The sequence below is a fragment of the Mangifera indica genome, chromosome 5 (genome assembly GCF_011075055.1).
Source record: "Mangifera indica cultivar Alphonso chromosome 5, CATAS_Mindica_2.1, whole genome shotgun sequence".
Lineage (NCBI taxonomy): Eukaryota > Viridiplantae > Streptophyta > Magnoliopsida > Sapindales > Anacardiaceae > Mangifera > Mangifera indica.
In genome coordinates, this window is record NC_058141.1 from 15,359,601 (window position 1) to 15,382,961 (window position 23,361).

Below are 23,361 nucleotides of genomic sequence, written 5' to 3' on the forward strand. Positions count from 1 at the left end.
CCTAAGTTTTAAAAAATGATAGTTTCACTATAGGGTTTTGTTTTGAAATCTTCGACGTCATCTCTGACAACCTCTCCCTCCCGAAACATCCTCTCCATCCAACCGTCTCTCTCCTCCCATTTAGATGTCATATTGATGTCGGAGAAGCGGTAGAAGATGAAGAGTTTCGTCGGGGAAGACGAAGAGTTGCTCTTCGTCTTCCACCGTTTCTCCGATGTCGATCTAACATCCAAATGGGAGGAGAGAGACCGTTGAACAGAGATAATAATTCGGGAGGGAGAGACCGCCTACAATGGAGTCGGAGATTTTAAAACGAAACCCTAAGGTGAAACTGTCATTTTTTAAAATTTAGGCTGGGGGAAACTCTTAGTTTTTAAAGTTTAAGGGGGTAAAAAGAGATAAAATTTTAAGGGGTTAAAGTTCCGTTAATTTTAACTACTCATAGGTGGATATTTAATATTATCAAAATTAAAAGGAGAAAACTTGAAAATGCAGCATAGCTTGGGTGGAAACTAGTCCTTTGGCCTTCAATCTATTATAAACTATCAGAAACTATATCACAATTAAAATTAATGTTTCAATTTTAATGATAAACGAGAAAATATCATTTTTAAAATTCCAGCTGAAAAAGTGTTGACTCGATCAACGGCGAATGGGACACAATCATTTGTCCAAGGGTGGACTGTGATGGTGTGGTCGCTTTGCTACCAAAAATAATACTAATTGGAGCTAATTTAACCCAACCTAATTGCTAAAGATTGTCTTCTAATTTAGGCAAAGATAAATTTATAGAAAAATGAGCAAAAGAAAATCTTCATAAATATGTGGGGACATTTTAAATTTATTTTATAAATTATAACTAAAGCAACCACCATATCTAGATTTCTAATTAACCATATTCTAACCTTCCTCTCGTCTTGTCCATCTATGCATTTCCCTCCCAAAAATGACCCGTCACAATTAATTATTAAGCCCCACCCACCCTGACTGACCTCCACACATCCAACACCATCATTCCTTCCTATTTACATTTTTTAAATCATGTCATGGGTCTTTATTAATTGTTTCATTTATGTCAAAAATGCTTGTTTGTCTACGTTTCATGTTCAAAAACTATCAATGCGTTTATTTCGACATGACCCCTTTTGTTGCCCCGTTTCTTGGCCAAAAACTGTTTATCTATATGTATGTATCCGTGAAATTCCAAATGATTTAGACAGGATTTAGTTTCCATTTGATTTCCGTTTTAACTTCTTAATTTATGTTTTCAGTTAGCTCTCCAGCTACTTCACTTGATCATATGTTGCCAATAGACTTGACAAAACAAATGAGTCACCTACAATATCCATAGGTTATCGGTCAAAAAATGATACATTGAGTTTTTAGATTTGTATCCGTTTAGACCCATATTTGCATATATCTATTTTTTAAGGGTAAGTCAAGTATACTGACAATAATTTTCAACTTCATTATTATTATTGGTCTTTTCACCTCCATTATTGATAATTCTACAAGCTTTGTCATAAATTAACCAAAACATGTAAATGTATTTCAAAATCTAGTACAAATTCTCTATAATATGTGGTAGACAAATATGGAAGCATTCATATTCAACAAATTAAAGGATTGCTCAATATTAAGTTTATGTTGCTTATCCTACCATTTTTCCTCAACAATCATGATTACACTCATAAACTAAAAAGGAAATCAATGAATGGCTATTACCCTTAAAAGAAAGAGAAAAAAGGTAGCAAGCTTACAAATGTATATCAGTTTATACGTCTGGTTTTAAGTAGATTATAACATTCAATTGTATAGTCTATCATCAATTCATATGAATAATATTCACGTATCATGTTCAACCGTTGCCAATTAATCAAGTATTTCTTTTCTATATTTGTTAAATGTTGTTTTACTCTGTCTCTGGAGATTGACTTTTGGTATAAATATGTCTGGACTTATGTTGTTGATACTAATAGAATATGAAAACTTTGGATAAACAATTAAACAGAAAGTATTGGCAATCCTAAATTACTAGCATCAAGGTTGTGGAAGTTGTATGTGTTATTCAAAAGCTGTTGAAATATATAAGTGAACAAAAAAAGGGTTGTGGAAGCTTTGTTTTTTTCTAATTCAGAAGGCAGTAAATCTTTCATTCTTATTTTCAAAATGTGTGATTGATCCTCATTTAGAATTATTCTATGGGTAGTTTGTGGGTTTACCCACATATATCAGATCAGGTATAGATTTATATATTTTTTATTATTAGAAATCAATTTGTACCCGTTTTACTCACACTCATTTACATCTACATTGTACTTAACCCAATCTACTTGTTTATGATGTCTAGTTGCAGATATGCGTTACCTTAAAAGTACATTAAAATGCCATGATGCCACATTTTGGCATCAGGTATATAGAATCATTACAACCACCTCTTCTTTACAATTTTGCAACCTTCTCTTTTGGGTTGTTGTAGGACGACAATAATGCATGTGACTTTAGTTTTGTTCTGCAACAGAAAATCAAATGATGAAGAAGCTAAAATTGTTCTTTAATCATAATGTTTGGAATGAATAATGATGATAATCCATTTTAATTATGACCATTAAAAGATTTACTATTAATTACATTCATACGTATCAAATGCCCCTCGAAATAGTGAGAATTCATCTATTGCTTGTCCCTTGAAACGTTATCTATTAATCGATAAGACCAAGGCTCTCATAGTTATAACGAAAGTCCACTTCGAGCTTTGAGAAATTTAGGGCTAATTGAGAGCTTTTGGGGTGAAGTTGCGTCAACTATATATAATTTAAATCCCTGGTGCAACTAACAATTGATTCAGGCATCAGTGAAGTGACGTCGTTTTCTTTTCTCTTATTTTTAATCATATATACGCACACACAGATTGAGATTACCCATTATTCTTGATCACTAGGTAATCTATCATGCATGTGATTCATGCTTTTCTAATTTTATTTATCTTACGTATCTATTTTCTAGTCTCAGACTATAATTTTCATTTTTCTTTTTGGGCATAAACCTTTAGACGAGGCTGAGAGTTGAGAGATTCGTATGAATCACTTTTACGTTGTATCAGATAATAAAGGATACCTCACCAGTCACCGCATATGAAAGTGACAATAAATTATTCGTTTCTAAGATTTAAAAATTGGGCTAGCTTCTTAGATAGACGAAAGAAAATGCATGCATGCCTAGAAAAGCCCTAGTTGAATGGTAGCATATATACATACAAAGATTTATAATATAAAACTAATTCTCTGTCATACAGCTAACCAAAATCATACCTAATTTCCGCAGAAAGAGAAAGAAACTTCTCCTTTGATTTTGGTGATAGAAATGGTGGGCATCCCTTCAAGAATATAATAAAAACATTCTCAATTCAATTATGTCGATTAGTACTCTATAAAAAGAATTAAAGCTTTTTCTTCAGTCATGACCTAACACCATGTGCTGCTTGGTAGAGGAGAATCCATCTGACAGTTTCGGCGAAACTTTTGAACTAAAAAACAAAGAGACATGCAGACTCTCCTGTTATATTTTCGGCTTTTGATTATAATACATCTTATAAATAATTACTGGTAAGTTTCCCGTTTCCAGCAAGTTTCATGTGTTTGAATATATACCATTCTATATGCAATTCAATGGAAGCAAACAGAATTTATTCTTCTAGTTTTTCAATGAAATAATAATATTTCATTGACCCTAGATGGGGATAAATATTATATATTCTTATTTTGTCACGCCGATATAATTAATTATAGGTTATAAGTCATTCCAAGGTCTGAAAGTCGTCCACCCACAATCATAAAAAGAAGGTTTTCCAGACAATTAACATTGTGAGGGATGAGGAGCAATTGTGTGAATGGAATTAATAGGATTAGACGGAATTCCTTTTGAATAGATTCCATTTGACTGAAATAAGTTGCCAAATAAATACAAATATCCGATGCAATATCCTTATCATGTTTGATTAATTATACATTTATCTTAATTTCAAAAGTAATGAAAGTTTAAAGCTGCATCCCTCCATTTGAAAATTCCTCATATAAATTATTGGACAAGAATTCTAATTGAAAAAGAGTAAGAGTTTCAATTTCAACCATTAGGTAGGACGCTAATTATCCCTAATTTATTAAAATCTCATACTAATTAACTGTTGATCGAAGGCATTAAATTAATCCAGAAGAAAAGAGTACTGGACCCATTAATTAGCATTGACATTGATGCAGTGAACCATGTGTATGTTAATCAATAACATAAAGAAATGGAAGATGGAATTGGCTTGTTTTTCTTGGAGATTGAATTTTGAGGGAGCAGTGTTGAACACGGCAGCAGAAGACAAAATATCATGGGTCCAAAAGTAGGCACCGTCTTTTATTGACATGAAGGTGCTTTTCCCTTCCTCTTATGCTTCTTTTTATTTTTATTTTTCCCCACCTTGACTTTCTTGGTTTTGCTTTGGAAAATTCTTTATCCACAGGCCCATACTGGGAAAATCCGAAAACTGAAGGAAACTAAAATAAAATATAAGAAAAAAAAAAAAAGATGAACGCATGTCCTAGGTTTTTCCCATGTGAACTCCTCCGTAAAGAATATAATCATTGTGTTAATGATTATAACTATGACTAAAATATGAAGTTCTTTTCTTTTTTAATGAAGTATATGTTCCTCTCATCCTCAACTAAATATGGAATTGGAAGCCACTGTCTTTGTCTTTTCTTCTTTTAATTTTTCAAGTTAGTGCATTTGTACAAATTATCTTTCATTAACACAGTATACTGTATTTACAAACTACAGCTGCACCAAAAACTCTCAGATATAGTAATTGATGCGACGTAAATATAATACATTACGTACATAATTATGCAAATATTTTTGGGTTTGAAGGAATAATCATTGACTCCTCAATATTTTCTCTTACTTTTTGGGATTTATTTTTTATCACTATATAATAGCAGTGTAATTTTTTTTCATTCTAACTAATATTATATTTGCCTATAAATAAATTATGAAATGATAATGTCAAAATGCTGGATAACGTTAGAAGAGATTGTTATTACTCCTAATTCATTATGTGATTAGGTTACCACATTTTTAGTTGAAAAAACGTTTGAAATATAAACTTTACGTGTTTGCAAAAGTCCGTGGTCTTAGACCCAGCATGAGTTATTTTTTGCGGCTTCATTCATATTCAAGCTAGACAGACAGGTCCTACGAATTTTATTATCTACTTTGTTCGCATTTAATAAGGGTTCTTCTCTTATAACTTGATGAACCAGAAATCATGAGAAATTCTCAGAGAACAACTGAAGTAAGGCAGTACAACAAATCTGATCTTCCACGTTTGCGGTGGACGCCTGAGCTTCATGAACACTTCGCTGCAGCTGTTGAACGCCTTGGTGGAAAATATAGTAAGTTTGAGTTGTTTCAATCAACATAAACAACGATCTAAGATATTTAATTATGTAAAGAATAATTCAAGAAGTTATTGATCGATCTCTTTTATTTTTCAAGTCGATGTTGACTTATTTCTGGTCTGTGTTTAATTAGGGTGGATATGACCCTAAATCTTCTTTGCCTTTGTGTTTCGTTCTGGAGCTTCCGAAACTAATTATGCAGAATTAAGAATTGAATTATGTGTAATTGGAGAAATATTAATTTAAATTTTTTTGGGATTTGCAGAAGCAACACCTAAGCGCATCATGCAGATGATGAATGTAAAAGGACTGAAGATTTCTCACATCAAGAGCCATCTACAGGTACATCTTCCAAAATCTGCTCAAGGAAAAGCTATAAAATTAATATAATCAAATATAATGATGTGTGCAAATATGTAAACTATTTTCAGTCCATAAAATCAATTAAAAGTTACAGCATATAATGCTAAATGCTGAAGGTTATGTATTTGATGAAGTTTTCACCAAAACTAATGCAATGATCAGTTAGAACTCTTACAGAATTCTACTTTTACGTAAGGTATTCTCAGGGTTTTAATTTTGCAAAAGAAAATCGCACGCTGATCTTTTGATTACCAATTTATAAAAGAGAAAGATAAATTTAACGACAAAGAAATGGCCAAAACGAACATCAACAAAGAGAATTCTATTCTGGAATCGGCCACAACTTCTATTAATTTCTACTGTACTGAAAAATATATGAAAACAGAATTTTGTATAGCTTTCTGGATTTGACATACATAGAAAACCATTAAAGTTCTTTAATTATTAACAGGACTACCACAAACAATACCTTTTTATGAAAATTATTATCATTTATGATTCACTCCTTTGTCTTTATTCTTTTTCTCATGTCCTCGTATATCACTCAGTCACTGACAATGGATTTGTCAATTTTTGAAGTTTTATATATAGATCTATCTAATAAGGTCTAGATAAGTACGTAAATTATAACTTTAATATATGCCCATGTGACATGTTTAAATGCAGAACTGCTTTATGCGATATAAAGAAAGCTTAAAGTTAATGGTGATAGAATAGAATGACAACATAGTCTTCAGGAATTAGCCAGATTTTACGGGTGGTGACTAGAAAAGTAATTGCCTAGTAATCACTGATATTGGTTAAAAAAGAAGTGCCTTCTGACCTAACCAGAATTTCAAGCTTAAATTTTATCGAATCTTCTTATCTTATAATATATAGTATTTGTCGTGCATGTTACGAGAACAGAATGTTTAAAATATGTAAAACCAGCAAAATGTTTCTTGAATGAGAGTTTGGGTCTTTAATTGAAATAATTGTGGTTGAATATTAATTAGATGTACAGAAGCACGAAGGACTGTAATGACGATGATGAAATCTTTGCGAAGGAGCAATTGCGAGCACAAAGACGACATTTCAGTGATCATGGAGCCTTCTCAATTTGCTCCCCTCAGTCTCAAAGGTACGCATTTTATATATGTATAGACCGTCTACAATATCATTTTTTTTTAAAATATGAGCTTGCCCTAAATTCTTATTTATTAAATCGACATAGTATAGATTGACCTTCAATTCCCCATTTTGCATAATTTAACTTAGTGGGTTGATTTTGTCACTATTATCATTTTCAGCTGACTATAGTTACTATATATATATAACCGTGAATCATGCATGTAACCAATTTTCAAGAACATTTATATACCTAAATTAGACATATCAGTATTCTTGATCCATTCATTTATTTATTATAAAAATGATAATTTTGATCCGAATTAAAGGTCTTCGACCTTAACAAGGAAAAAATTCTTTAATAGAAATAGGGTTGAGGATGGAAAATATCTTCACAATCTGGGATGGAGATACATGTGTCTCCATCTCGTCTCACCTTGATCCTCATTCTCACCCCTTTTATATTAATATATCTGCTTAAAATACTAATATATCTTTATAGTTTTAGATTATTTATATTTTTCAAATTTATTTATATTTTTATTGTGTATATTAAAGTGGTTAATATATGATATTTGTAATATTTGAAATAGTGATTTTGTTTTAATTTTATTTACTTTTATTATTTAATATATTTGTATTATATTTAAAGGGTACGGGTAAAAAAAATTTTCTCGTAGGGATAGAGATAGAAATGGGAGGGAAGAAGACTTTTTCTTCGGAGAGAGAGAATAGGGAATCTTTGTTATCTCCATAATAAAGATGAGGACGAGATTAAAATCCTCTTTTTACCTCTCCTCGATGTTATCTCTAATTCGTCATATATACACACTAAGATGTCGGAGAAGAGTATTTACAAAAATGAGTCCTATTATATACACAATTCTCGGAGTTGACCAGTTAATTTTGCAGGCAATTGGGAACCGGATTGTTCACCGATTTTGAATGTAGACGCGATAACATTAGACACGAATTAGCCTTTTCTGAGGTGAGCTACGGAATTATATATAATATGAGGATTAATTATTGATGGAGTACAAACAAATTAATTATCTTTTCTTCTATTCTAACATTATCGAGGGGGCTGGTTTCAGCTTATAATTTCCGTCAAATGTTTCATCAATTGTATTATTTTATTGCTTCATGAGTTATGCATGCTGAAGCCTCGCCTTGTTGTTCAATAAATTTAAAAAAAAAAAAAAGACACTAGGGCATAATTTCCATATAAATATTAAGTAATACATTATTATAATCTTTTATATCGTGCAATCATATATATGATATGAATTAGTAGTATCTTAATTTTGCAGGTTTATGGAGATATACATGGGAAAAGAAGGAATGAAGAAGCATATGGAAGCTTAGACGAAATTTGTGAGCTCTCACTATCTGTCACACCCATGGAAGACAGAGAATCTTGGCCTGGTACTGATGGTCACAGCCAGTTATCTACTTCTTCTATAGATAATAATTTTGCCAATTTTCCACATTTCCACTCTCATCACTTAAACTTGGACCTTACCATCTGATTAATTTTAATTTACTTCTTAATTTAGAATTAGGACTTGGTTTTTTTTTTTTGGCGTACATTAATATGAGGATCCTCAATGTATCAAATGTTAAATATAGTTTGTTGTACTACACAATGAATTACCATTCTATGTCATATAAAGACATTATAGAAATGTAATCTCGACAAAGAATTATGTATAAGTCTTATTTGATCAAGTGAATGCTCTGCAATTTCTTCCTGGCAATTATAAAAAACTAAGTTCCACCTTCTTTCCATTCGACCATATAAATAAACAAGGAGGCCAGTTTTACCCATTTAGCTTTAAGAAAATATAAGAAACTTACTTTCAAAGGGTAGTTTCAATGACAAAAAATAAGATTTCATGTATAAAAAAGTATAAAATATAAGTTTAAGTCTCCTCTTATTGACCCAAGGTTTGTCCCTGTGAGATTGGTTACTGAATTTGAAATTTATCTTGTTTAGTGCGGTTGGTTTAGTTTCAATATGGGAAACCTCTCAATGTATATTCAATTTTTAAACATGTAAATTCCACCAGTCATTTCTACTTGTTTATGGTCCAACTTTACACCAAAATGATGTCTATTCCAATTTAACCGTGGTAATAAAAGCTCTGGGCTTATGTTTATATAGAAAGAATATAAGGTCATGGAGCAGATAAATTTCCAATAAGTTAATAAATCAAGTTAACACTACCAACTTGGATTCTAAATTTTGTCTTGAAATATCATTGATACTGAAAAATCATAAAGATAGAAGAATCCAAGCTGAAACAAGTCATGGAGCCGAAATGAAACAAGGCATGTGGTCTTCTTTTTACCTACAACATGGAATGTATGTTGATGTTAAAATATGATGATACGTGGATCCAGTCGTCAAAGCAATGGGCCAGATCGAAGACAAAACCTGCAGTGATACGTGCTTTTGGGTTCAAAGCAAGGGTGCCAATGAGAAGATTTCAGCGAAGAGAAGTTGAAGAGCGGGTGAGGTTAGTTGGCTATGGAGATGGGTGAGCCACCCTATGTCCGCAATTCTCCTCCGTAAACGTCGATTCTCTTTTTTCTCTTATTCGCCAATCCCGCACATGCCATGTCCGCAAAACACCTAATGTTCATAACAATCTCTCCAAAATTTCTTTACAACTTTCCATGCTGTCTAGAATTTGTTCGAATTCTTTGATTTCCGACAAAAAAGCTAATTTAGTGATATATTTTTGTCATCGAATATGATATATCATCCATCCCAATCCCATCTCCAGAAATTTCAAGGCAAATTTAGCAGACCCATCTTAACAGAAACAATACTAAATTGTTACTCTTCTGGGTGAAATAAGGAACAGTCCCAAACTGCGAAACAGAAAATTACATGGCTCAGAAAATACGAAACTTCTTCGTCATTTTAATATTTTACATGCTAGATCTCTAGGGAGAAGTTACCACAGAACAATGGGTAGCACTGAAGTATCTATGTGATTAAAAATACCAATCAAACTCAGTAAATTCTCACTCTTGTTCTTCTTGTTCTATCCTATCAAAAGCATATTAAGAGGAACATTACTTCCTCCTAACCTTGCACTTTACAGCTGCCTTTGGAGAGGAGGATGATGATGAGGATGAGGACAAACCTGACCGGTTGTTTTCAGCCAGGTCCTTGTAAAATGCCTTTTGCACATCTTCTTTAAGTTCCGTGAACCGCATTTTCTTAATTTTCTGTTCGTCTGGAGTTCCCTTCTCTAGGAAGAATGCATCAGGGATATCAATGATATCATCGTCCAAAAATTTATCAAGCACTTCCGAGCAGTGCGGGAAGAAGTGTCGGCCAGTTTCCACTGCCATCATACAATGAATAGTCAGTAAATGCTCAATAATTGCAATATATAAGGTCCTAACTAATGAATCATCTGCAGTCAATGTTGCTTCTTTTTTTCCTGCAATCTGATATTTTAGGGATTCGAATTCAGTGCAATAAGCTTAACTCTTGTGCTTCAGTGCAATGCTCAACAAACTCCAGGTCCAAACCTAGTGCAGCAACTATCAATGTGCATGCATACAATCACTCACATAAATACCACTAGGCCTCAGCTTTTCCCCTTACAAGATGTCAAGAAAAGAACAAGGTACAAGATGTCTTCTGTAATAATCATGAAAATCGAGAACCCAAGGTCCAAAGGTATTGAATAGAATCTAACAGACCAACAGTTAAAAGAGGTTAACCATTGTTAAACTCCTTATGGGCATAAACGATGATGATCGTGGTGACTTGCATTAGCAAATGATTCTAACGGCAACAAGGATTATATCAATTTCCAACCCACCCAAAAAATTGAACTTCTATAAAAGCATAGCAGGACCTGCTTAAGTCAAGATTTTCCTATATGTGAAGTTAAAAAATCATTTAGCAACAATATATGTAGCAAAATACTGTATTCAAGATATCTTTTCAGAAATTTTCTTGGAAATGGTGGTTAGGGGAAGAGGGTGGACAGTGAAAGAGACAAAAAGAACCAGTAACTTTAGTTTTATTGCAATACAGGATATAAATAAATTACTAAACGCTCTCATTTCCACCCATTCAGTTATAGATTACTTAGTAGTATAGTAGTATGAAACAGCATTCTCTTTTGATTTATATATTGGAAAAACAAATGAAGCATACAGAAATGTGAAATCATTTCTCTTTAAAGAAACGGGAGGGCCAATTTGGATCGTGTACTATTTTATTGCTAACAGAATCACAGAAAATAAAGGTCCGAACACTAGTAATGTATATAATACCTGTTTTCAGCAGAGCTTGAAGTCTCATTTGCATTCTCCTTGCTTGGGCTGAGGGGGTTTCATTCAAATCAACCTCTCTTAAGTTCCCACTAGATCCTCTTGATCTTGACGCTGAAATACCAGTGTAAACCGAGGTTGAATGTGCATCTGCTACCTCCATGGCTAGTCTTGCTTCGGCAGGAAACAACAAGCGTGCAAATGCCACTGCAACATCAAAGCACTTTTAAGGAATTGATTATCTCTAAGAAAACAATTAACCAATACCAGTAAAGGAAAATCACCTCTATTTTCAAGATAATCAAGCTTCATGTGTAAATCATCAGTTATCACCTGAGATGAAACTGAAATGTCCCCAGACACTGAATTTCTTCTCATCTCTCTCTCAAGGACATCAATACAAATCCGATCTTTGTTAGATTCCTGACCCTGCTTTGTCTTTTCATTGTAATCCTTTGGCCTAGTCAACCTTCGACAGATTGCAACAGCTGTTTGCCCATCTAATGTAATATCTGATGCCTGAGCTCCCTTGCTTAGAAGTGCCACTAGAATTGATGGCTCTTTACGCCTTGCCGCCACATGAAGCACAGTATGTCCTCTAACATTCGTAAGGTTAAGATCAGCCGAGCCTAGACTGAGCACCTCCTTGAAAATCTTAGGATCGCAGTAGGCACTAGCATAGTGAAGAGCATAAGCCGCATCTAAAGTGATATTAGATTCATCCAGTAGAAGCTTCACTAGTTCAATATCATCAGAGTCTAGTGCTTTGTGGATTCTCCTGATTCTCTTCTCATGCATAGGGTTCACTTCCATAGCATCAGGCTCTGAATCTTCCTGAGGTTTGGAGCGGACTGATTTGATTTTGCTAAAAACTTCAGCAGGAAGCTCTTTCTCAAGGCAGACATTGTCAAGATCTGATCTTACTACTCTCTGGATGCAGTGAGTTTGCAGTTGATTCAGTTGGCAATGGAATGCAGCCACAAGAATTGGGATTACATCTTCAACAAAAGCCTTCTCAACAAAGTTCAGAAGGCGACGCTGCATGGATAGACAGAATTTTTTGAGTCAAAATATGGGAAGGGAAAATATCCTAACTGTTCGTTTGCTTGTCCAAAAAAGAAAAATTAGAAACATAAGACCCTTAGACCAAATGGCACCCTCATTTGCCTGCTGGTACACTATGAATCTTTATCCTAATAAGGGGATTCAGATTGTCCTTAAACTCTCTACAATCAGACAGACAAAAAGCACTAAAAGGAAAAGAAAAAAAAGCCTCTAATGATTGTCAACACAGATTTGGGATTTTCCACTGTATACTCATAACAAATTCCATGATGTTCTGCATTGTGGTTGAAATTGCCTAACTGTCATCAGGGACTTTTAGCGACACCATCTTATCTTTGGCTAAACTTCGTTACTACAATTTGCATATAAGAAAAAGAAGCATTAGGGAAAATTCTGGCAGTAACTCCAGTAGCTATCACATTATACATTTTTAAACCTTGTATCTGCTGGGAAGAAAACAATTAAATTAGAAATACCAAAATTAAACTCTTCCTTACTAGATTGAACTATATGGTAACAAACAATTAATCAGAATATAATTTTATCATATCAAACACTCAAAAATAAATATAGTAGAAAAGAGCACCACAATTTAACATAGAAATCACTTCAATGTGAAGAGTAAAATCACGAGGCTCTACCCAAATAAACCAATCATCTATATCAAAAATAGTACATTGTTTTCAACCTGCAAATGAATAGACAACTCTCTAAAGTAACAAAACAAAGAAAAAACATAACTGTAGAAAAACAATGAATATCATAGCAAACTCAAAAGTTTATATCTCACGTTATATATATAAAAAACAAATTTTTACTGTCCAAAATATGACATTGTGTCTAAAATATTGTCAAAAATTAAAAACAATCCAACCGTAAACGAAAGAGAAAGAGAACTGCATAACACAACCAGTAACATTTTAGCATAGATAACTGTTTATTTGAAATTCAAACGGCGATCTCCATCATTCAGAATGAAGAACGATAAGTCTTCAACCATTAGTCCAAAAATCAGAGTAATCCAACTGTGAAATTGAGAGAACAAACAAATCTATACACACTAAAAACCCAAAACAGCGTTTATGTCTTTTCTTCTCTCTTTTCTAACTTTATTGTGTTATTTATATGTATATGTTTAACCCTTATTTTGACTTAATTTAACAACATAATAAGTCAATCATTTCATAACAAATTAAGCCAATCAATAGCCCAAGAAACTGTGCAAGGCATTCAATTAATGGCCATTCTCAAACAAACAAAGCACCCTAAAAGAAAAAAAGGAAAAAGAAAAAACTATATATATGTACATACTACTTATGCAAGAGAAATAGCTTGAAACCAAAAGAAAGCACAATCACAACTTACCTGAGAAAGCAAAACAAGTTCCTTCATCTGAAAGGTTGCAGAAGCATACATCAACTCAATGGCGTAATTAATGGCTGGGCGGCATGCATCATGTGCACAACCATCATCAACACACGTGGACACTTCTGGAGGAGATTGCTTAAGCTTTCCGGTGTACAAATAATTCAAGAAAACATTGAGAGCTTCATATCCAACCTTGCCAAAAGGGACCAATTCGGACATGAGATACTTGGGTTTACCTTCACTGACAGAAGCATCATTTCCCTTCTTGAAAAGCTCATGAAAGAACTGGCTCCGTGCAGATAATATACACCTATGGACACCCACTGGGATTTCCTCAACAACGATCTCTGCATCTGTGTAATCATAATCATCATCAAGCAATAGCTTTTCAAGATTGCCACTAAGCTTGCTCAAGCTCAAATTTTCAAGATTTGCACCAAGTTCAGGGCCTGTGTTGTGAGAGCTAGACCCATTTGAAAGAACAGAAGATGAAGCAAAACTTATTGACGATGACAATTCGTTTACATTATCCATAATAATATTAAGTATGGGTGATTACACCAAGCAAAAACTTTACTTAATCAAGAACCAGTAAAACTGAAGAAAGAGTAGACTTTAAACTGAATCATGGTAGAAATTTAGAGATGAACAAAAGAAAAGGATGCAGAAAAGCAAAGAGAAACTTCTTGGCAATTGACTTGAATGTGAATGAAGAAAACTATTGGTTTTGGGATGAATGATGAATCTGTAAATAGAAAAGACTTCAATACAACCTAGAGTTGACTTGGAACATAAACTCGAAATGAAATGAAATGAAATGAAATTCGATGAAGTAAGCCGGCCAGTTGTACTTTGCTCAAATCCAGATTATCTAGAATTAAATAAAAACTTTTTAAATCCGGTGGATTGAGATGAATCTAACTGTTTAAAATGGTCTGAATGGAAACAAAAGAACGAAATACGAGGGTTGACCAACTGTTCAATGAAATAAACGTGCCGAATTATTATATTATATATATATATTAAATGAAAGATTACACGTAGTAAAATTTGAAAAAATATTATTAAGTATAAATTAGTAATATATTTGATTAAATTAAATTTTTTTAAATTTGTTTGTATATTATTATATTAATTAGTATAAATAATTATTATATTTAATTAAATATAATAAAAAATTATTTTATTTAAATATTTTTAAATAGGATTAAAATATTTTTTATACTAGTATTAAACTGAAAATAGAATATTTTTATTTTAAAAAATTAATAAATAAAGATAAAATATAAGAAAATTAAAATTATTTTATAATCTTTTTAATATTTATATTAAAATTAATAATTAAATTAAATTTTATATTAATTATTTTAAAATTATTAAAATATTGTATATTTATAATTTAAATAAAATAATATTATTTAAGTTATAAAATAATATAAAGAATAAAAAATAAATTTAGATAAATCCCTCACCAAAGCCACCTTCCCTTCGACCAAAAGCAACCTTTTATATATATATATATATATATAAAACCTCTGGAGATTGATGGCTGACCTAATACTTTGATTGCAAAACAGATTTGAATTACCGATAGGAAAGACACATCTCTGGATTTGAAGGGCAAAATTTATGAATATTACATAAAATTTGTATAATATATACATTGATAGACAAAAGTAAACTTATGCGGCAACAAAAACCTCTTGGTAAACCTTATCCACACCACCCCAATCAGATAGCAACGCCATCAAAATCCTGAACATGATAAAACACAAGAATAAATAAACTCGATGACGTCAGAAACAACCTCTTCAACTCCAATCCCTGCCGTAGTATCCACCACCAGCTTCGGCACTTCACCCGTATCATAATCCGTACACCCCTCATATCCTTCCACTAGCCTCTCAAGCTCCTCCCACGTCCTCGGCTTATGCCAGCTGGATTCATCATTGGCCCCACGTTTCTCCAGTCTCCTGCGCCACTCCGCCTCATCCGACGGCTTACATTCAACAATTACCAAGCAGGCTTTAGCCGTTGTTGCCAATTGGAGGAGGCGGTCCAGATGGGCCCTACCCGAGAGGGGAGAGTCGATGATGACACTGAGGCCAAGATTGACCTGCTTCGAAGCAAGTTGCCAAACGACGTCGTAAGAAAGCTGGTTAAGAAAAGAGGCAGCGGTGGCGGGAAAGGTTTGGAGAAGGGTTTGTTGAAGCGAGAGAGTGCAGTCACGGACGTCGTCTTTATCAATGAGAGGAAAATTAAGAGTTGAAGCTAACGCGTGAGCTAAGGTGGTCTTGCCTGTGCCTGGATGACCTTTCATGGCTATGATAACTGGTGTTTTTTTATTAGGTTTCTCTCCTTTTGCCATCTTTAATTTCAGTTCTTGGTTTCGCTCAGAGAGACTGATTGACAAACGACTATCCTAAAATTAAACGAGAACGAAAAAGTACGATGTTGATGAGATTTTGTTCATAGGTTTAGAAGATTCCACGTCGACATGACAGAGAACGTCAGTCCGAAGTTAACCAATATAAATCTTATCTTGCCACGTGGTTGCCATTGACAGAAAAAAAATTTTATATATATATATAGCTATAAATTAAAATTAAAATTAAAATATTTAAAAAAAAAAGACTAGTTTCTTAAAGACCATAGAATATTCATAGTAACAAAACATCTGCACTGTCACCGGTTAGTGGAGAGCTGCGTTACCAAAATCTTTCTTGTCTACAACAACAGTCAGATCAAATGTAATTGAATTACCAGTGCACTTTAGACCCACTCCCGCGTTGCCTCTTGAAAGACTCTCCCCTAGGACCATGTGGAACGTACATGGCTGAAGAACCAGACCCTACTGGCGGCTTACTATCATAACTGTTTGATGATCCATTTCCTTTTCTTGTTCCTTTGAAATGTTCCTTGTTTCTGTGATTGTGCAAAGGTGTTTTTTGGTGGGTGTTGTGGCTCATAAGTGACTTAAGAAAGCTATTTGGACTATGACCTGTATCTCTACTTCTCCCGCCCATGGAATTATCAATCTCGGTTGCTTGTATCATCGAAGTGATCGAATCCACAGGTTCTGATGGAAATGAGATTCCAGAAAGTCCATCATAAGACAGTATTGAGGCTATTGTGCACATAGAAGCCTCAAGAACTGGAGGAAGAACTTCCCGGGGATGTGTTACCTGTAAAATATCAACCAAAGGATTGAACTTGAGAAAAATATTCACAACGCTGACAACCAAGCTTGTGCATCAACTTTACACATCGATGTTTCTTATTGGAAAAACAATGCAAGTACTTACTTTGAATAAGATCGCTTCTGATAATCGTTCTCTTAGGCAGTAGATTTGGGCAACATCAATCGCTGTTGATACAAAACAAAGCCACCGATCCACATAAACTATAACTGAATTATCAGGAGATGACATAATATTCTCTCCATGTCCTCCTGTCTTATTATCCACCTCCATACCATCCTCATCACTGTCCTCTTCATCAGCATCATCATCACTCACATCATTATCTGCATCATCATCCACATTACTTTGTGCAGGAGCCACAGCAATCTCTGTCGCAAGCAGCAGCAGTGGCAGTGGCCCAACAACACTACAATTTCTTATGTGCATACCCCCATCCCCTCGGGTAACCTCATCAAACATAAATAATGGACAATCCTCAGTTCTCCGAAAGGATAATTTGAAATTTATGGAATGTGGGTGCAATCTAACTTTAGCACCACTTGCTGTCTCTACAAATCGTTTTCCATTTTTATGAGGTGGACGCAACCTTGCCACCATTGGATACAAACCAGCCACAAGGACTGCATGTAGTATGCCTGGGACACGCGCATTCTGGCTACAGCTTGAGACATCTTCTGGAATAAACCCATTCCTAATTAATTCTGTCTGAAGCTGCTTACGCATACCAAGCAGCATGTTCATGATGCTTGAAGAGACGAAATACTGAGAACAAAACCGGGCTTCTTGACCCCTCTGTTTTGCATTCCTCCAGCACTCAAAAGCTGCTATGACTGCTAGCTGATCACTCTGCCCACCATACAATGAAGCAAGCTCAAATTTAGCAGCAGTGGCTCTCTTCTTTTCATTCGGTAACATAGGAATGGTAAATGGATCCCTATAGTCAGAAGCACATGCCAATGTCAGAGCTGGGTCTAGACAGTTCATCATTATGGCAAAGAAAAGCATCTTGCTCATTAGTGGATGAACAGAAAGACAACCTAGCCTCTCGCCAAGTGAAGTAACTTCTTCATCAAGTGACAAAGCTCCGATATCTTGAAGAACAGTGATTGCGTTGTGTATGGTTTCAGGAACTGGAGGGTCCAATGTCTTCTGCAAGAAATCTTGGATTTTGGAATTTGGATCAAGCAACTTCACCTGGTAAAAATAGTAAATCACAAACATCTAAACTATCTTCAAACTGGAGGAATATATATGAAACTAAATTCAGAACATCGACCTAATAAAAATTTATTAGGATATATATATATGAGAGAGAGAGAGAGAGAGAGAGAGAGAGAGAGAGAGAGAGAGAGAGAGAGAGAAAGAGGATCTCTTATTTTTACCTGCAAACAAAGTTCCTCAATTGGCATCCTCTTAATTTCAGGAACCTGGAAATCAGGCAAAGAAGCAGCTCGAAGTTTAGAATATAGATGATAACAGATTCCTGGCTGACATCGGCCTGCACGGCCCTCTCTCTGCTTCGCACTTGCTTTAGAAACCCAAGATGATTGAAGAGTTGACACATTATTGTAAGGATCATAACTTTTTTCTTTCATTCGACCACTATCTATAACATACACAACATCATCAATGGTAATGGCGGTTTCAGCAATATTGGTTGAAAGAACAATTTTCCGACAACCAAGAGGTGGCCGTTTAAAGACCTTCCTTTGCTCCACAGATGGAACCATAGAATGCAGAGATATTATAACAAATTTGGAATTATCTCTGAATAAAGCATCTGCAAGCAATCTCCCCCGAGTTCTATTTATGTCTTCCCACCCTGGAAGAAAAACAAGGATAGCTCCATCTTCTGAATCTTTGCAGATTTTTCTTAGTAACTGCTCTAAAAGAACAAGATCTATAAGTCCGGGGTTGACAGTTGCTAGATATTTATCCAGTAGCCGTTGTTTTGTCAAGTCTGAAAGGGCAACTTCCATGTGTTTTTTAATTATTTGAGCCACTTCTTGCTGGTTTTCTTGTTCAGCCAACTCTAATGCTGTACTTCCATCTTGGGCCTTTAAATGGCAGTCTGCACCATGAGAGAGGAGCATGCAAACATCACCCACTCTACCCTTCGCAGCAAATACCATTAATGGTGTTAGACCAGTCAAAGAATGCTGGTAATTGTAGATCTTTGGGGCTCCTTCAGAAGAAACCAAATCTAGTAGCATATCAAACTCATCATTTGACCAAGCCAAATTCATAGCTTCATCTAAAGTATTCTTATCTTCCTCTGTTAACTCAGGGTCCTCATCTGGGTCATTTGAGACAGCAAAGTCAAGGTGATTACTTTCTGTGGATTTCAGGATGGCAAGTACATCTTCCAAATAGAAACTTTTTACCTGAATTAGAAAAAGCAAGAGAAATAAAACAAGTCAACTACAGATACGAAAGTACAGTGTAAATAAACTTAACAAAACGCATGAGTGACAAGTTTAAAGTTTTACAGGATGAGTGAACCCAGGGACACGAATGATTGGACAGCCACCAAAATATTGAGAAAATCTATCAGCATCAAGAGTCGCACTCATTAATATCTGTTGGTTCATAAATTAAGAGAGATATCATAAATCAGCAACCACAACTAACAGTGTTGAAAATAAAGTCTACAGAGTTACAAATATTAATAAATCTTAGAACTAACCAGTCGAAGATGGGGATACACAGGAAGCATGTCTCTGCAATTAAATTCAAATAATCAGAAAATAAAATCCAAAATGTCATATATTAACAACAAAATAGTGCATGCAAATTATATAGTTCTTAAATTCACTAAATTAACAGATATCATAAGCAACATCTGTCAAATCAAGGAAGACAAATAACTTAAAAGTAAATACCTCATAATTGCTAACATGAAATCAGAGTAGCGATCCCTTTCATGAATTTCATCCTACAAGGCAATTACAAATGCAAATTAAAACAATCAACAAACTTATGATAGAAGCACATCTGTATGATATATGACATCGAAACTAAATGTTGAGGAATATCAACAGCATTAGTCTTTAAAAATGATTCTGAGAAATTAACAGATATAAACAGCCAACACAACAATACCATTTGAGATAAGCCAGAGGGTGAGGGGGTTCACTAATATACCAATAATGGAACTTTGATCAGTCTTGATGCCAATTTGATCAAATACAAACCTTGGGTGTAATAATTGACTAGCAAGCATGCTTAACTAATATATAATATTATAAAAAATAACAAACATAAACTTATTATCCAATAGCATATTGCAATTAAGAAAAAAATGGCCCACAGCAAATAAGGACTTAATGATATCCAGAAAAGGAGTAAATCTACAAAGGAATAAGTGCAGTACCACAATAATGTGAGTTATTGAATAAACATCATCCTTTGCTCGGTTAGAAACTTCCTTCGACCTATTACCACCATTAAAGACCAACAATCTCAAAAGAACCCCATTTGTGCAGAACACAATTGACGAGTGCCTCCCACCTTTACTTTCAAGCCGAATCTGGTACCAAACATACAAAAAAGAGGGTAATATCACAAATACAGCGGATACTAATCTACAAGTTTGTATTGCTCTGAAATATAAATTTTTTCACATCTCCTTCTGTTGAGAATTAGGTAACAGCTCAGGTTTATGCAATAAAAGAATGTAGGGCATAATCACCCATTGTTACTGACAAGATAACATTCAAATAAATATCTTATACCAATGTCAGTAAGAAAATTCATTGAACATTACCTTGTATCCAATATTTTCTCCAACATTTTCTCCTCTTTCATAAGATATTCTCTCAGCAACTAAACAAACACGAGTGATGTCATGAATATGACAACAAAAACTAAAAAATTATCACAGGCATCATGAGATATACACACCTGATGTAGCAGAGATACGTCGAGGTTGAGTACACACTATTTTACATGTTTCACCCTTACCCCACATATGGTCTAACAGATATTGTGGCACCTGGAACACAGGTACTAAGAATACATGTCACATGATAATCGAGAAAGAAAAACTTTTCAAGGGCTATCTTCTTTGCCTCTCTAAATCAAACTTTTTTACACTCAGGTAAATAAATGGTAACTTCTTGAACACTGGACAACTTTGGCTTTTTATGAATAATACTTTTCGTGATGAATTCCTTGGATTCAGGTTCAACATCTCATGAAATGGATTGCACTAGGATTTGTGAACTACATAGTAATGTTGAGATACAAGCATGTTAAGAGCTATCGACAAAAGGTTCCATCTTTTTATTGATTTTTGTCTGGTATAAGTTGTTCATATTTTTGCTTTGTTTAGCTTTCACATCATTTCTTCTGTTTTTCCTTTTTTTTTTTTTTTTCTGGTTAAGAGGCTTTCACATGATTCCTTAGAATTCAACAAACATATATTCACCCTATCAGTCCTGATGAATAAATAGCCTTTCTGCCCAACTACAATTTGGTTGGAATTAAGGTTCAATAAAATTCATATGGGTTTTCAATCCAACTAAAACAACCCGTAGATTAAGAAACTCAACAAGTTTAAGAACAAAAGTTTGTTAGCCCAGTTAAATACTCCAATTACAGCAGATATACTATCATATTTAGAAGATTGTGTCAAGCCATACATGTGAAAGCACCTATAAGCTTTGTTATAAGGTCAATTAGTTCTTCAGTATAGCCATATGATTGAATCAAATTAAACCTATTTGACTTTGCTTCTCATCAAGTGATTGCATATATAATACTTCCTGTCTATAAATAAAAAAATGGCATAATCAAAAGAGATTACTTGGAAACGGGCTGCACAAGCCATATAACAAGACCATAAGTAAGATTAAAATAAAAATCAATGACCTGTGTTGTCTTTCCACATCCAGTTTCACCACATATGAGGACAACCTATGTCAAAACATGAAACAAACAGCAGGCTTCAGAAAATACAGAAAACATCTAACCATCAAAATGACTGATAGACAAAAAAGTCACACACAGAAGATTATTAGAATCAGACAACAAAGTTGAATGCAGTGCACTCCATAGTCTCATTACTAAGAAATACATTTAAAAACAAATATAACCTGGTTAGATTTTATTGTGGAAGTAATGACATCCTTGAAGGATGCAATTGGAAGATTTGACCTCTGTTCAGTAACCTGCATGAAAAATGTTACAGAAATTCTTCAGACTCAGACAAATTCACCAAAATATACGATTTTTCCATCATTGAATGCAAATCTAACTTACTATCAAGTAAATTTTTGGAAGGAGTACAATTATTAAGGTACAGCATCCAACCACGAAAATCCATAAATTTCTAAGTGGTCTGGAAAATCAGGAAGAACCTGTCTCAAGTTTGCATCCTTCTCTATCATAGATGCAAGCGATTCCACCTTCTTTGCAATTTCTGCCTTGTTCATCGAAGGCTTGCAGAAAATATCGTCTCTTTTTCCGTGCTTTTTATCATTCTTCCCACCATGTTTTGCAACTAATTTCTCTCCAGACTCTCCATCATCAGGTGGGTAGCGTGTAAATAAATCTTGCAAAACCCCTTTTGACTCTTTTGAAAACATCAATTTAGTTTGATTGTCCCTCTCCTTCACTTTCTCCACACCTTTTTTAGCTTTGTAAACAGAAACACGTCGCAGATTCCCACGTCTACATAAAGTTCAGGCCAGTAAGCTATAAAGGGAAAACCAAATAACCAAACTTAAATAAAAAATAAAAGGCATTTAAGTTCCCATTTCCTATAGTTACATGACCGCTTTAGCAAACTTGAAATAATGGAATCAGCACTCACCCAGAACTTTTGGATTTCATACCCATTTTCCTGCAAACCTCATGCACCACAGCACGTTCATGATTCGACAGATTGGCATCAAAGGTATACACTGCATCCAAAAATATACAAAGAAATCTAAAAATTTCAATAACAACTTCGCCAAACGGTGGCATAAAATGAAATGACAGTCAATGCCAAACAGAAGAAGAAAAACAGATCATTTAATAACAGTTCCCATATACACGAGAAGCAAACAGCAGCCTCCAATCTTTATGCAGTCATTTTCATTACATAATAATATCTTGATAAGAAAGATCACAAAAGTAATATTACAGTGGCATAAACGGCGAAAGCACAAACAAAAAATATATAACGTATTGATTTTAAAGCTTTACCATCATCTTTTTTGACACGAAAGTGCTGGAGTACTTGAGATATTCGAATCCTAGTAGCTTCAGCAATATTAGGGTTTTGCCGTTGTTGTTCTTCTCCTTTCTTCTGTCTCTTCTTTCCCATTTCTCAGCTAACAAGATTGCGTCTTCTTGGTTTTAATTTTGTTTTCTTAGCCCAAACCAAAAGAATGCAAATATATTTCTTCAGCCAATTTCTTTCGTATGGTATGGTTTTTGTATGTATGGTGGCGCTGCTTTCTTTAGGCTAATGCTGTTTTACCTTTCAGAATTGAATTTTTCCCTATTGCCACCACCGAATA

At 34.2% G+C, this 23,361-nt stretch overlaps 4 protein-coding genes and 1 long non-coding RNA gene across 6 annotated transcripts; 1 reads left to right on the forward strand and 4 right to left on the reverse strand.

The window, feature by feature from the left end:
- Positions 1–2,313: 2,313 nt before the first annotated feature.
- On the reverse strand, positions 2,314–4,062 carry LOC123215246. Its single transcript, XR_006501992.1, has 2 exons — positions 3,312–4,062; positions 2,314–2,512 (listed from the first exon to the last, which is right to left on the reverse strand). It is a non-coding gene; the product is annotated as an uncharacterized LOC123215246 (long non-coding RNA).
- A 985-nt stretch (positions 4,063–5,047) lies between these two features.
- On the forward strand, positions 5,048–8,642 carry LOC123215972 (myb family transcription factor MPH1-like). Its single transcript, XM_044636299.1, has 5 exons — positions 5,048–5,438; positions 5,710–5,786; positions 6,803–6,927; positions 7,827–7,902; positions 8,225–8,642. Exons 1-5 carry the CDS (start codon positions 5,312–5,314, stop codon positions 8,441–8,443), a joined length of 624 nt encoding a protein of 207 aa, XP_044492234.1. The 5' UTR covers positions 5,048–5,311; the 3' UTR covers positions 8,444–8,642.
- Positions 8,643–9,733: 1,091 nt separating this feature from the next.
- Positions 9,734–14,563, reverse strand: LOC123217274 (BTB/POZ domain and ankyrin repeat-containing protein NPR1-like). The gene is made up of 4 exons (XM_044638189.1): positions 13,647–14,563; positions 11,501–12,254; positions 11,220–11,423; positions 9,734–10,273 (listed from the first exon to the last, which is right to left on the reverse strand). The coding sequence occupies exons 1-4, from the start codon at positions 14,181–14,183 to the stop codon at positions 9,999–10,001; spliced, it is 1,770 nt and encodes a 589-aa protein (XP_044494124.1). The 5' UTR covers positions 14,184–14,563; the 3' UTR covers positions 9,734–9,998.
- An 833-nt stretch (positions 14,564–15,396) lies between these two features.
- Positions 15,397–16,017, reverse strand: LOC123216395. Its single transcript, XM_044636812.1, has one exon. The coding sequence runs from the start codon at positions 16,015–16,017 to the stop codon at positions 15,397–15,399; it is 621 nt and encodes a 206-aa protein (XP_044492747.1).
- Positions 16,018–16,268: 251 nt separating this feature from the next.
- On the reverse strand, positions 16,269–23,346 carry LOC123216076 (DExH-box ATP-dependent RNA helicase DExH6-like). Of its 2 annotated transcripts, XM_044636434.1 has the most exons (14): positions 23,045–23,346; positions 22,668–22,758; positions 22,213–22,525; positions 21,949–22,023; positions 21,725–21,769; positions 20,756–20,846; positions 20,619–20,677; positions 20,226–20,381; positions 19,735–19,787; positions 19,539–19,572; positions 19,342–19,431; positions 18,235–19,236; positions 16,955–18,046; positions 16,269–16,834 (listed from the first exon to the last, which is right to left on the reverse strand). In XM_044636434.1, exons 1-14 carry the CDS (start codon positions 23,163–23,165, stop codon positions 16,409–16,411), a joined length of 3,648 nt encoding a protein of 1,215 aa, XP_044492369.1. In that variant the 5' UTR covers positions 23,166–23,346; the 3' UTR covers positions 16,269–16,408. The 2 variants fall into 2 exon arrangements, with proteins under 2 accessions (XP_044492369.1, XP_044492370.1); XM_044636435.1 differs by lacking the exons at positions 22,668–22,758; positions 23,045–23,346 and having other exon boundaries at positions 22,115–22,245.
- Positions 23,347–23,361: the final 15 nt, after the last annotated feature.

Bases quoted from the DNA above. Each gene is read 5' to 3' on its own strand.
- LOC123215972 (XM_044636299.1), top strand. From the start codon at position 5,312: ATGAGAAATTCTCAGAGAACAACTGAAGTAAGGCAGTACAACAAATCT. The intron at 5,439-5,709 runs GTAAGTTTGAGT...TGGGATTTGCAG, and splicing joins ACGCCTTGGTGGAAAATATA to AAGCAACACCTAAGCGCATC. The intron at 6,928-7,826 runs GTACGCATTTTA...TTAATTTTGCAG, and splicing joins TGCTCCCCTCAGTCTCAAAG to GCAATTGGGAACCGGATTGT.
- LOC123217274 (XM_044638189.1), bottom strand. From the start codon at position 14,183: ATGGATAATGTAAACGAATTGTCATCGTCAATAAGTTTTGCTTCATCT. The intron at 12,255-13,646 runs GTAAGTTGTGAT...CTATCCATGCAG, and splicing joins AACTTGTTTTGCTTTCTCAG to CGTCGCCTTCTGAACTTTGT. The intron at 11,424-11,500 runs GTGATTTTCCTT...TTGATGTTGCAG, and splicing joins TGATTATCTTGAAAATAGAG to TGGCATTTGCACGCTTGTTG.
- LOC123216395 (XM_044636812.1), bottom strand. From the start codon at position 16,017: ATGGCAAAAGGAGAGAAACCTAATAAAAAAACACCAGTTATCATAGCC.
- LOC123216076 (XM_044636434.1), bottom strand. From the start codon at position 23,165: ATGGGAAAGAAGAGACAGAAGAAAGGAGAAGAACAACAACGGCAAAAC. The intron at 20,847-21,724 runs GTCATTGATTTT...CCTGTGTTCCAG, and splicing joins GATGTGGAAAGACAACACAG to GTGCCACAATATCTGTTAGA. The intron at 19,432-19,538 runs GTTAGTTCTAAG...ATGAACCAACAG, and splicing joins TGTATCCCCATCTTCGACTG to ATATTAATGAGTGCGACTCT.